We start from the raw sequence: 14,095 nt of genomic DNA on the forward strand, positions 1-14,095 counted from the left end.
ACAGCACACAGGTGGGACACAGCACACAGAGGGAGGAACCCATGACTCAAGAGTCAAGGTTCAAACCCTACTAGCCTGGCTCCCTCTAAGAATAAACTCTGAACCACCCATAGCTATCACTTCACATCGAACTCCAAAAGTACTTTCAAGCATGTCTTCCTTAAGTGAGTTCTATGCTTGAGTGGCCTCAGCTCGTCTTCCCACCATCACTAGGGGGTGGGGTAGTGCCTTCCTCCGCCTCCTCCTCCTCCTCCTCCTCCTCTGTGTTTCCATGCACCCAGCCTTGGACCATCTGTGCACACAGTACTCTTCGGAGAAGGGCAGAGTCAGCCACAAGGGCCACACCGAGGCATGTGCTCAGACCCCGGACTAAATCCAGAATGTCCTTCCTGGGCCCTCTGAGAACAGAGATGTTTGGGGGGAGGGGCACAGAGGATGGGGGCGGGGGGTGACTCACCTTTACACTGCAAGCCCTGCCGCAAGAGGCCCCAGAGCAAGGACCCGCAGTGGTCACAGAAGGTGGGGACCTTGTAGTTGTGGATGCCGAACTTGTGGGGCATGTTGACGCTGAACCGCTGCGAGCCCACCTGCAGGGTGGCCAAATACAACATCAGCACAGAGCTCCTTCACAGCCTGCACCCACTGCCCTGGGGCTCACAGAGAGCTCGGGGTGGCCTAGGCCTGGCCCCAAACACTGTCCTGAGAAATGCGGTGGCTGCACCTCCCTGCTGTGCCCAGCCTTGCCTCTGATGCCCCGACCTTGGGCTCTACAAGGCCAGGCCTGCTCCCCCAGGGGTCCCTCCGGGACTTCAGACCCCTGAACAATCACACACACACACACACACACACACACTCATACACAAGACCCTCCATTTGCACTCTCTGGGATATCACCACGAGCTTCCCATGCTGCTTTGCACAAGGAGGCCACACCTGCACAGGCTCTCAGCTGCTCCCTGGTAGACGCAGGGTTCCGGAAGTGTGCTGGGGACTGTGCTGCCAGGACAGGCAGTAATTACAACAAAGCTTGCCAACACAGAGTGCTGGCCGCTAATGATGCTCAGGGCCTAGTGCCAAGCATGCACCAGTGACACGTCACAACGCTGCGTGAGTGGGGACACTGTGACCCCAAATTCACAAGTACGGCAATGAAAGGCGTGGGGCTGAAGGAATTCACTGGCAAGCTGACAAGAGGCTTCTGCCCCGGGAGCCTGAATCCAGAGCACCGGCTTTTAAACTACCACACTGCCCCTTGCTGAGCAATCCAAAGCACTGAAGAGAAAGTGGTCAGGCAGAAGGGGAGGAAGTGGGACCAGCAGGCCAGGCGTGTGAGCCTGGGTTTGCCCAAAATCACCGGTGAGGTCCCAGGCAGGTTTCCTTCATGGGGGCCTGGATTCTCAGCTGACAAATGAGGACAGCAGAATCCCTCAGAGTGCCCTACAGAGTCTCAGAACTTTGGGGCCAGTGAGCTAACAGGGCAGGAAGAGGCAGGAAACTAGAAGGGCTCCCCCCAGCAGGGGTGTCAGCACCAGCGACCTTGACCTTGCGGGGCTATTTCCCACCCTGTGTTTCTAGTGGAGCAGGTGCACAACCCAGGCCCTTCTCAGAGCAGGCAGGAGGCCAGCCCTGGAGACAGCTGCTCCTAGGGACTCGGGGAGCTCCCCTCCGTCAGTCCCTGGCAATTTGCTCCTTGGGACATGGCCACGTCTGGGCACACAGCTCTCTGCAGACTCTTCACGGCCCGATACGGCAGGACAGACAGGAGGAGGTCGCAGCTTAGGGCAGGGGGCTGCACATTCACATCCTGGCCCTCCAGCCTGCATGGCGTGGTCCCTCCCGGAACTGCTCCCTCCAGGGAAGGACAGAAGGGCTTGCAAATCCTGAGAGAGTGACTGGGAGCTGTGCTCTTTCTGTATGTTGTGTGCCAGCCACCAAGCTCTGGGTAACTGCGACCAACACAAGGAAGCAAGCCACAGGATCCCTGAGAGATCAGGTAGATCAGGTTCTCTTGGGACCCACAGAGGCGGCAGTCGAGGGAGGGAAGCGTGGACTTTCCACGTTCGCAGCACTCACCTCATCGGGGGTTTCTTGTTTCTTTAACCCAGCACACTTCGTGATGATGAGCTCATGGCACCGCTTGTGGACGACACAGGTGCAAACTGCAAACAGAGAAAGACAGCCAGGCTGAGGGACGAGGTGGGGAGTCAGGCCCCTGTGTCACTCACTAAAGCCCCAAGGGCAGCTATTTCAAAAGACACTTTGCCCACACGGAGATGGGCAGATCCCGAGCGCTTTGTGGAAGAGTAAGACACTGGCATTCAAAGGCGCTGGGAGGTTTCTCCAGTGCTGGTTACGGATCAGTCTTCTTCCTTCAGTACACCAAGGCCTGGGGACCACTTCCTCCCCAGCCCTCCCGCGGGGCACGGCCTGTGAAAGGCACTGCCCTTGGTTCCTGTTCCACTTAGCATCTTGCTGAGATGAGAGGAGGAGCTGTAGCAGGTGGCAGGGAAGTTCCTAGTCTTCTTTTAAAATCTGATATACCAGCCAGCGCCGCGGCTCAATAGGCTAATCCTCCACCTAGCAGCGCCGGCACACCGGGTTCTAGTCCCGGTCGGGGCGCCGGATTCTGTTCCGGTTGCCCCTCTTCCAGGCCAGCTCTCTGCTGTGGCCCTGGAAGGCAGTGGAGGATGGCCTAGGTGCTTAGGCCCTGCACCCCATGGGAGACCAGGAGAGGCACCTGGCTCCTGCCTTCGGATCAGCGCGGTGCGCCAGCCGTGGCGGCCATTGGAGGGTGAACCAACGGCAAAGGAAAACCTTTCTCTCTGTCTCTCTCTCTCACTGTCCACTCTGCCTGTCCAAAAAAAAAAAAAAATCTGATATACCAAACTTGAACATTCCCATGGCATTTAATACAAAAGTCCTTCAAAAAGTTTGCGACAATGTATATTATGAAAAAGGTATGTGTAGATTTCAATTTTTTTGTACCACAATAAACTTACCTTTTAACTTTTTTAATTAGAGAAAAAGAGAAAGAGAGATGTCTCCCATCTGCTGGTTCACTCCCCAGATGCCCACAGTGGCTGGGTTTGGCCCAGGCTAAAGCCAGAAGCTTGGTATGTAATCCAGGTCTCCCACATGGGTGGCCAGGACCCAACTGTGGGCCACCACCTACTGCCTCTGAGTATTAGAATTCAAACCCAAGTACTCTGATGTGGGATTCCTGAGTTCCAAGCAGCATCTTAACCACTCCGCCAAATGCCCACCACTCATCTTTGAACTCCATTTCTCCATGAGCTCTGGGAGGCACCTGTGTATATCCAAGGAGGTGGCCCACAGCTGTCTGCTGTGTCACTGGGCAGTGTGGCCAACAGGTGGCAGAGGAGATCATTCTCTGAGCACACAGGCTAACCCAGAGGCACACCAACCTCCACCAGCGTCTGCCCAAGGTCCCCCAGGGGTGAGCCCCATGTCAGACAGAGCCTGGCAAGGAGCTGGGCGGCCTCCCCGCTCTAACCACAGAGAAACCTCATCATGAACACAGGCATTTCCACCCTCCAATTTGTTCACAACTTGACCTTGCATTTGTAGGCAATTAAGCAGAGGGGGAAAATCATCTTCTAGACCATCGAGTGAGTTTGAAAGTTTTAAGAACTAATGAATCCAGGGCAGAGATAGCAAAAGAGAGAACTGCCGAGGCTCCTTCAGCAATACTGCCTAAACAAGTGAGGGAGAGAGGGGGAAGGGAACTGACAGAACAGGCAGACCTGGCTCACCACACTGCAAGGCTTCGAAGGAGCATCCCACCGAAGCGGTCTGTCCCACCAGGAAGCAGGCAAGTGCTACCTGCTCCACCTGGCACGAAAAGCCCGGGGGGGGGGGGGCTTGGGCTTGCTGAGACCACTGGCAGACAGGTTGTTCCTGCAAGGCCCCTCCCATATGCACAGGTGGAGTCCTGGCTGGGGAACGCAGAGAGCAGGATAAGCCCACAAACATGGCCTCAGACCCAGCACAGCTTCCTGTGAGCATCAGGGATCAGGAGCTCACCCTGGGCCTCGGAAGACTTTGTTCATCAAATACCTCTTACCTTGACACTGGTATCCCTGCTTTCCTATGACACCCCTGAAAGGAAGACACAGCCTTTTAGGAAAATGAAAGTCTGTTAGGTAAAAAAAAAAAAAAAACACACCAGCACACCAAGCCACCCAACTCTGTGCACCACCCACACTGTACCGAGTCCCATGGAGTGCACTGCTTGGCCTGGGTACAAAGTCTGGTCAGCGTTAAGGGCTTGGTTTCCCACACCAACAGTCATTCCAGCAGGGCTCTGGAAAGCCACAAATGACCCTGCTTGCTCCCTGCTGGCCTGGATCAGTGGACCATTGCCCTCCTTGTGGATAAGAGAGACATTCCTCCTGTCCCAGTACAGGGCTGACGCTGGCAGGTGGATTCTCTGGGCCCTTCAGTGACCACCAAGAGCTGTGAGCCAGTCTGTGGTCTACAGTTTGGGTGAAGGCCACCATTAGGGGTTCCTGACCAGAGGAGGTGCCAGCGGCAAGGTTGGAAGTTGGCAGGGACACAGATCAAACCACCCTGGCCCTATCCCATCCCCAGTGTGTGCCAAGGCCAACTGGGCTGCGGGTGCCCCTGTAGCTCCTAGCCCAGCGGGAAGATCCAGAAGTTATCAGCCCACCTCCCAGCAAACCTCCAACTCAGTGGCATTCTTTATGGGATTTGAGGAGACTCGCCTGAAGCTGTAAGCCCAACCACCCAACTGACAACCCCAATGTGGAAAATGGGCTTCAGATAGCTGAGTCAGAGTGGGGGTAGGGAAGTGGCCATGCTGGGAATGGGGCATCAGCTTCTGACTCTACTGGGTTGCTCTGCCCGGAGCTGTGTCATCTCAGATGTCCATGCCAAGCAGGTCACTGGTGTCACAATACCTCAGGATAAGACAAGGGACTCCCGGACACCAGGGGAAGCCAAGGAGCCCAATCCACACACCCCTGGCTGGGTTCAGACTGAAACTTGGCCTCACTCACTCCTCCCCGCTGTGTCCCATTGTGTTGGCAACTCTTACAGCACCTTCAAGGAGCTCACAGAGCATGCCGGGAAGGCTGCTGGGATGTCAGGAAAAGCATGAGCCAGCCCAGGGTAGACACATGCCTCTGACGCCCCCCAGCTGGAGGACATCAGATGAGGCTTAGTCATTTCTGAGCTTTGGTACTTTTAGTGGAATGGGGTCAACACTATAGAGCTCACAGGACACCTGAAAGATTTAACTTGATATTTCCAGTGTCCAAGAAAGAAACTGACTATGGAGGACATTCATTGAGAGTCCTCCAATGCCAAGACCAGTGCTCTGTATCCTGCCCCAGCTGCCCAAAACACCTACGACCCCCTTCTGTCTGCATATCAAAATCCTATTCATCATGAAAGGAAAAACGCCACCTCCGCCAGGGAGCCTTCCCTGACTATTCCAGCTGATTCGGCTCTCACTGCTCTGAGGTCTCGGCATCCTAACAGCACCACTACTGGAACAGTTCCTAAAAACTGCTTTGTGCTACAGATACTGGCAATCGAGTGCTCTTTAACATCACTGGGGCAAATGCAAATCCATATAAAGTGGAGGGGTGAATACAATGCACCCATCCCTCAGCTCCACAGCGCCTGTACCTGCCTGGCCCTGTATCTCCTCTCCTGCCGCCCTCTCTCCCCTCCTCCCAGGGCTAGTTTTAAACCAATGCCAGACACATCTCATTTCCTTTCTAAATCATTTATCTGTCTCTAGGAAAGGTATGGACTCTTTTTAAAAAATACAATTACAATATCATTATTGGCTATAAAGTCTTCACTCCTTCAGTATGGTCTGACCCTGGGTGCAGAGCACCAGGAACCAGGGGTTATTGTTCCCATCCGCTCCTCCCACGCGCCACAGACACACTCAGCCTTCCAGAAAAATCTGCCATCGGATACAGAAGAAAGAGTGCATGGCAGTGATTTTTATTTGCTTTTCGATATAGACAGCAAAATTTATTTTTAGCTGAAACCGATTCTACTCAAAGTTTAAAATTTCAGGAACTCTCCTGCACAATATTTTATTCATGGAAACCATGTCAATATCGAAGTGTGGAAGGCTTGGTGTCGGCTCTGCGCCGTGACAGCGCCTGGAGACGGCGGGCTCTCTCCTCACTGCGGCTCTCCTTTTAAGCTTTACACGGATGTCAGAACCACGCCAAGCGACCGTACTCTAAACCCTGGTGCTTAAAGCAAAGCACGTTTTTGGAGCCATCCCGACTTGGCTTCAAATTAAAACATAATGATTTTGTCTGGAAGAAAACATCCAGCCCCATCGAGTATGAACTCTTACGATCAATACTTTCCTTATGTCAGCACTTTGTAAATGGAGTTTCCAATTCCCCCCAACCCCAGAGTGGCAATAGCTAGAGGTTCCCAGGAGGGAGCGGCTTACCAGATGAAGTCTCTGCAGTGGGAGCAGTAGGTGGGCTGCCGAAGGTAGGTGGCCATGAACTTGTGGCCATTGACCTGGTGGACCCTGCGCCTGACCGCCCCCTGCCGCTTCCTCGGCCGCATGCGCTCCCGGAACACGCGCTCTTCATTGTCTTTAGGTGCTGAGGAGGGACGAGAGCAGAGGAGGAAACAGTCTGGGTTAGTGCATCTCCACCACGAGCTCCAAGTTCCCGCTGGAGAGTCGCTGCACCTGCTGTGGGCAGGGGTGGGGCCCATGGAAGGCACCTTTCCTACTGGAGGGACATGGGGGTTTCACCACTCAGCTGCGGAGAGAGCCCCCAGGGGACAGGATGACCCAGGCTGTGCCTTTGCTGCCTGTGGGCTTCCCCATTCTTCCCTGCACCAACTGCACATTTGCAGGTCTAGGAGTTAAAATGCGCAAGGTCTCGACCTTAGTGCAGCTCCCTTGGGCAGATGGGGTCTCTGCACTCTGGGCCTCTGAGAGCACCTCTCTGCTAATGGGACCATAGCACTGACCACACAGGCAGCTGCTCTCTCCCTCTCACCCAGACTGGGATGATCAGGAACTTTTCCCACAGGTCCAAAAGAGAGGGAAACACGACACTGTGAAAGGAGACAGTTTCCCAAAGGCTCAAGGCCCACCCCCACGGGAGACCAAAGCACCTGGATTTCTTTCCCTCCCTCCACCTCTGAGGCTGCCGCAAACCTAAGCACGCCCCGCAAGGGGCCTAACAGATGACAACAAAAATGATCATGGAGAGTGTTGTGGCCGGCGTGCCTGTGTCTCCTCTCCCTTTATGTGCCCAGCCCTCAGCCCCACTGTCCTGATGTTCAGGAATGATGTGAGTAGGTTCAGATGTGGTCAGAGGACGGAGCGGGACCCGTCCCCACGGTGGGGGGAGCATCCTTTATAACAGGAAGAGACTGGACTGAGCTCTCCGTAAGTAAGCTCACAGCGAGAAGGTGGCCTGAATTTGATCTTGGACTTCCAGCCTGCAGCAACGTGAGAGGTAACTGCCTTTCACTGGAGCCCCGATCTGGCGTCTTGCTGCTATGGCCGTCTGGCTTCAGCCAACGACAACGGCTAACCTGCCACCAGGGGCGGCTGATGCTGTGCCAAGTGTGATGTATGCAGTCACTCACTGACGCCTCACAACAATCCCACCTGAACGTACTGCTGGTCTCCCCATCACACAGGTGTGCACACTGAGGTGTGGAGGGTTTGATGCTCTCCTGTTAACACAGCTGGTAAGCGTGGAGCTCGGATCCTAACCCAGAGCGGAGGGGGAAACCAACGTTCTCCAGCTCACACAGCACCGAGGGACAGCCCAGGTTCCCTACAGCCAGGCCCCCAGCACTCTCCGGGGCAGCTCCCATTATGGAAAGAACTGAGCTGCTTGTGGCGTCCCCGAGGGCAGAGTCGGCAGGCCCTGGTCTCCTGCAATGCTCCTGGAAGGTGCCCTGCACAGCACTGCTTGAAGTGTGCTGAGAGGGCTTTGCGCGCCCCAGCACGTCAGTCCCCAAGTCCCAGCAGTGCAGTGCCAGCCCTGGGTGGGGTGGGCTGCTCCCCACTGGGCCTCCTTGAATGCATGGTTCTAGGCCGTGGTGGTTACATGGGTGACCCCAACAGCAATGAGTCCTGGGGACTCTTATGAGTCCAAAGAGGGGAGGGGAGGAGAAAGGAAAGCTGAAAGAGGAAAAAGGCAGAGTGGGGACCAAGTGCGTGGCTTGGGCTTTGAGCCAGAAGTAGTCCCCAAGCGAACAGGCTGCTGCTGGTCGGGAGGGTGCCCTGGAAACCTCTGACTGCATCCTGAGCACAGACCACGGCCCGGGGTGGGGGTCTGCTTGGTGGTCCCAGCCTGCCTGCCCTGCCTTCCTGTTTCAAAGTCTCTGACACTGACCACTCTGAGTAGGACAAACCCAGTCCCTCCTACCCTTCCCAGAACCCACGAGCCTGGATTCACTACCCAAGTTCTCTCTGGAAGATCCGGGGTGTTCGATCAGGGGCATCCAAACACACAGGCACACCCAGGGGTGCGCACACACACACGACAGAAGCACGCTGATCACCACACGGGGCTGCAGCTACGAGTCATTTTCACTTCTGTTCCACACTCAATCTATATTTAGGCTGTTCTATTTCTGTAAGCAGACAAAAATGTGAGAACAAAAAAATCCAATCTCATCAAGAATTCCTTCTTGTTACAAACTTGGTCTACAGAAGTCCAACTCAAAGATCCCAGACCTGGGCATGGCAGGTGGGGCTGGGGGTGGGGAGAGAATTCTTCTTGTAAAACGCACCATCCGCTTCTTTCACAGAATTCAGCACAGAACACTAAGCAGTATACAGCCCCCTGATGCACCTGCGATGTAATTCCATCTGTGAATTAGCTGGTCTCCAAGATGGACTGCGGTGATGGTCGTACACCCACGTGACTGCACTAAAAACTGTTGAGTGTATACTTGAAATGAGTAGCTCGTACGATATGTGAATCATAGCTCAATGGAAGTGCTCTAAAAAACAAACTAGCTAGTCACTTGTACGCTGGAGAACTCTGGTCCAGGTGAAAATGGCAACAAGATGAGTCGATTCTTCTGACAGGAACACTGCTGGGATTGTGGCTGGAGTCCTCCCTGCTCAGCCCATTACAGGAACGACCAGCAGCAAAACCAAACGTCCTACACCACGCGACACTGAGTGAACAGGGCGAGGTGGTGGCCAAGTGATCCCACCCCATGTCTTTTCTACTGACCTTTCTGTAGGGTGGCTGACACCTGGGTCAAAGCTGTTTGAACTGGGAGTGGGGGGAGGGGTGAGCCTCCTCTGGGATAGGTGGGGTCAGGTGCCAAGGCTGACTCTCGTGAGTCAGGGTCTGCCTGGGCCGAGCTGCCCCAAAAGGTGTCCATTACTCCTCCCCTGGGACACACCCGCACGGCCTTTTAAGTTGGGTTTATGTCCAAACAAAAGGAGCAGAGCCTGACCCCAGGTAGACTCCGGCTCCAAAGGAGACCTCTGAAAAGCTGGAGAGCAGGTGACAGAGGTGGGGTCGGAGCCCAGGGCACGTGGAATCACCTGCATTCCACAGTCCTCTGGACCAGGAAGTCAAGGCCAGGCTGGAGCGTCCAGGGCCCTGTCAGCCACCAGCAGAGAGGAAAGTGACCCCTGTGGTGTGAAGAGGGGGCCTTGTAGTTCTGGAGCTGCCTCCTCCCCAGGACCTCCCCTGCCTGGAGGAGAAATGAGTAAGATAAGTCAGGCACAGGGAAAATACTACATGATGCTACTTACATGGGGAACTGAGGCAGAGAGTAGAACAGAGGTTGCCAGGGTCATAGGGAAGGGAGTCAGGGTGGTGTCAGTCAGGAGCTAGTGCTGTGGTGCATCAGGTAAAGCCACCGCCTGCAGTGCCAGCATCCCATGTGGGCACTGGTTCAAGTCCTGGCTGCTCCACTTCTGATCCAGCTCTCTGCTATGGCCTGGGAAAGCATTAGAAGATGGCCCAACTACCTGGGTCCCTGCCACCCACATGGGAGACCCAGAAGAAGCTCCTGGCTCCTGGCTTCAGGCCCAGCCCAGCACTGGCCATTGCAGTCATTTGGGGAGAGAACCAGCAGATGGAGAATCTCTCTCCCTCTCTCTCTATAACTCTGATTTTCAAAATAAATAAATAAATATTTTTTAAAAGGTGGTATAACTCAGAGGGTATCACATTTCAGTTACACAGAATGAATGGGTTTAGGGATCTACCATATTGCCTGGAACCTGTAGTCAACAATACTGCATTATATGGTTAAACGTTTGCTAAAAGGATAGATCTTATGTTACATGTTATCCCAAAAATAAATTTAAAAAATAAAACTCAGAGCTCTAATGGTAGGAGTAACACATTTTGTGTGATATTAAATACATTATATGTAATGTATATAATACTATATATTTACCATATATAAATATATGAGGAATCTTCAAAAAGTTCGTGTAAAATGCATATTATGAGCAAACTGTTCATGAATTTCATGAATGATCTGCACCAAAAAAAATTTCTCTTTGAATTCCATTTTTCAATAAAATGTATGAAGTACTCTCATGTCCTTTTGCTAAATAACTTGCAAGCTGCATCACGACACTTCATCCTTAAATATTTCAGCTTTTAACTCCTAACAACCAAGACGTTGTCCTACATAATCACAGTGTCAGAGCCAAGACACTCACCACTGATGTATTGCCTAAAACGACAGTATTTTAAAAGTTCATGGAAAATGGAATTAAAATATAGATTCATTCTGGTATAAATTTTTTTTAAATATGCATTCCCAAGAACTTCTTAAAAATGATTTTCATTTTTATTTCAAAGGCAGACAGACAGAGAATTTTTCATGTGCTGGTTCATATCCAAAACGCCTATGACAGCCAGGGCTGGGTCTCCCACGTGGGTGGCAGGGACCCAACTACTTGAGCCATCATCTGCTGCCTCCCAAGGTGTGCATTAGATGGAAGCTGAATTGGAAACAGAGGAGCCAGGACTTGAACTGGGCACTCTGATAAGAGATGCAGGTATTGCAAGCAGTATCGTCTACCCCAGTACCCCCAAAGATTTATTTATTTATTAGAATGGCAAAGTGTCAGATAGAAGACGACGCAGAGAGATACCTTCCGTTCTCTGGTTCATTCCCCAAATGGCTGCCTCAGCCAGGGCTGGGCTAGGCTGAAACCAGCAGCCAGGAGCTGCATTCTGGTCTCCCCTGTGTTGTCAGGGACAGGAGCACTTGGACCATGACCTGCTGCATTCTCAGGCCCCTGAGCAGAGCTGGGTGGGAAGCCGAGCAGCTGGGACTGCAGGTGGTGCTCTTGTATGGGAACGCCAGTGTCAGGAGCAGCAGTGTCACCTGCTGTGCCACAACAGGGACGCCAAAAGCAGTGTCTTAACCACTGTGCCAAATGCCCACCTCTATGGACAGCTCATATTCCAATTTCCATGATTATTACCTAAATGTCCATCATTTGATTTTTTAAAAACTTTAATACAGGAGCTACTCAGAACTCACACACTGCCTTTGGTTGCCATATCACTTCAGTCTCTTTAGTCTAAGAGTTTCTTTCACATTTTCCCATTTTTATGGCACATTTAGAAAGAGTCTGTTGTCTTACAGAATGTCCCATAATTTGGACTCATCTGATCCTTTTTTCCCAACTAATTAAATGGATTAAATGATTAAATGGCCAGGATCAAGAGCCTTACAGGTAACTGTATAAATAACGTGAACTTATATGGGAAATGTCAAGAATTCACTATATAGGAATTTGTAAAACGCAAGGCAGAGCAGTCTTGCACATCATTTCATACAAGGGAGAAAATGTGTTTAAAAATGGTATTACCCACTATTGGCACGGCTGCTATGAAACTGATCTAGCCACTCACTGCTGGAGGCCATGGCAGCTGACCTAACATTTTCAGAAAACATAGCAGAGAGATTCACACCCTTTAATCTGGCAATTCCTCAGGAATTAACCCTAAGTTAACAATTAAACAGAAACTTACAGCTAAGTACATTTATAAATGTTCTCAGTGCATATTTATATTAACCAACAGAAATAACTTAACACTAGGAGAATGGTGTCATCAGCTATATTATATGTATAGGAATTGAACAGTGATGAGGAGGAGTAGGCGTTTGGTGCACCTGGGGCACTCGCATCCATAATGGAGTCCTAGGGAGGGAGAGGGAGACAGAGAATCTCCCCACCCACTGGTTCATTCCCCAGATGCCTGTAACAGCTGTTACCGTACCAGGATGAAGTCAGGAGCCAGGAACTCAGCTTGGATCTCCCCTGTTTGTGGCAGGGACTTAAGTACTTGAGCCATCACCTGCCATCTTCCAGGGTGTGCATTAGCAGGACGCTTGACTTGGAAGTAGAGCTGGGACTGCAACCCAGGCACCCGGATATGGGATGCAGGCCTCCCAGGGGCATCTTAACCACTGTGTCAAACATCCATCCACACCAATGAATAGTTCACAGCCCCAGCGTGCAGAAGAATTCATGACAGGTTGCAGGCAGGTGGGAACAGCCAAAAAGAGTTCACATCTTGTCCTTATTGTCTACCCTCACCTGGTCCCTACCCTTTGGGGTTACACAGGGATCCAGGGGAGGCAGCCCCTGGCACTCAACTCTATGCCCTCTCCCCTCCCAGCTACATCTCCTCCTGTGCAAGAAGCGAGCCAACAGCACTGAACATCAGTCCCCACACAAGGTCGTGGGCACTCTCAACCTCAACATCCTGAGAACGCCTTTGCACGTAACAATATCTAGCCAGGAATTTCCAACAGGGCAGACATACGGACTGCTGTAGGCCGGCACCTCCTTCTGGGATAGGTGTAGCAGCAACTGCCAAACTCAAGGGTCCACACTGCCTGGACCAGGCTCGCCAGTGGCAGGCAGGAGTGGCCAGCTCAGGCACACAGTCTTTCCTGACTGTAGGAAATCACCAGCTCTCCATGTCTAGGGCACAGGTGTGCTGTGGGGGTGGGGGTGAGGCGTCTTCTTTTTCTGAGTTCCTGCCTTTGACCTCCTCTTTCTGCCAGTGTGGTTAAACTTGATTCGGGAGACCAGACAGATTTTGCCTTTATCCTACACCTGCTCTGTGTCCTTGAACATTTAATTTCTTTGGCATTCTGTCTTCTTATCTGCCAAGAAGGGGTAATAAAATGGCTCAGCCGAAATCCAAAGCTGGTAGGAGTGGGGCTGAGCCACATTACCAGCTGGAGGCACAGGAAACGTTAGTCATCCTGATAGTATCTTTATTTAAAATGTTGACGTTTCATTCATTAATTTGGTTTTGAAACTGCTGCATTCAACTATTATTTATCTTAATTCCTGAGCCTTCGGGTGCCTCTTCCACTTCACGCCCACTGTAATGCCGGCCACGGGCGTGGTGACTACAAAAGACAAAATGGGGCTGCTGCTGCTGCCGCCCCTTCCCCTCAATAGGCCGCCCATGGAATGAGGGGGGCCCTCCAGGACCCACCCTCAATGTAAGGACACCCCGAGATGGCCAACAGTATGGTGTCAGGATGGGAGGTGACAGAAAAACGCTACTGCCCAACAAGCAGCGGGTTCAGACCATGACTCTCGAACTTGCTCTGGCACCAGGCAGACACCGGGGCAGGGTTTCATTCCCCTGTGCCCGTGGCGGGCACGAGCCCAAGATAAGCATCTCTCCCTGGCCACAGCAGTTTCCACCAGAAACTCTGCAAATGCTGTGAATTCAGACTTTCTCCCAGGGCCTGCTGTCACATTTACCAGCACGTCGCCCACTGCTCCTGAGGTCAGACAGTGCAACCAGGGCTCAGGTTCTGCCTCCTTTATCCTTTCAAAGACAGACTGCGTCCATCAGAGCTGTGGCCTGAGTCACATGGCACTGATTTCCAGAAGCCTCCCTATCCCCTCTTTACCTCCCAGGACCAACATGGCTCCGCCCTCCTGAGAGACAGTGGAATGGCCTCACAGCCCAGCCTGCACCTGCACCGCCTGCCCGACGCCCCTCTGCTGCCTCCACCCTGCTGGGGTCCTGCTGCCTCCAGATGTCACACACCTGCCACCTGCCAGCCC

At 52.6% G+C, this 14,095-nt stretch overlaps 1 protein-coding gene across 4 annotated transcripts in view; it reads right to left on the bottom strand.

The window, feature by feature from the left end:
- PRKCE (protein kinase C epsilon) overlaps window positions 1-14,095 on the bottom strand; it is a 505,242-nt gene that overhangs the window by 188,708 nt on the left and 302,439 nt on the right. For all 4 annotated transcript variants that reach the window (XM_089324376.1, XM_089324379.1, NM_001082274.1 and 1 more), the window contains 4 exon segments: window positions 6,470-6,629; window positions 4,085-4,119; window positions 2,074-2,159; window positions 458-587 (listed from right to left, as the gene is read on the bottom strand). In XM_089324376.1, coding sequence (XP_089180502.1) covers window positions 458-587; window positions 2,074-2,159; window positions 4,085-4,119; window positions 6,470-6,629 — 411 coding nt within the window.

This window comes from Oryctolagus cuniculus, chromosome 2 (genome assembly GCF_051225735.1).
Source record: "Oryctolagus cuniculus isolate XC-2025 breed Fujian yellow rabbit chromosome 2, ASM5122573v1, whole genome shotgun sequence".
NCBI classification, from domain to species: domain Eukaryota; kingdom Metazoa; phylum Chordata; class Mammalia; order Lagomorpha; family Leporidae; genus Oryctolagus; species Oryctolagus cuniculus.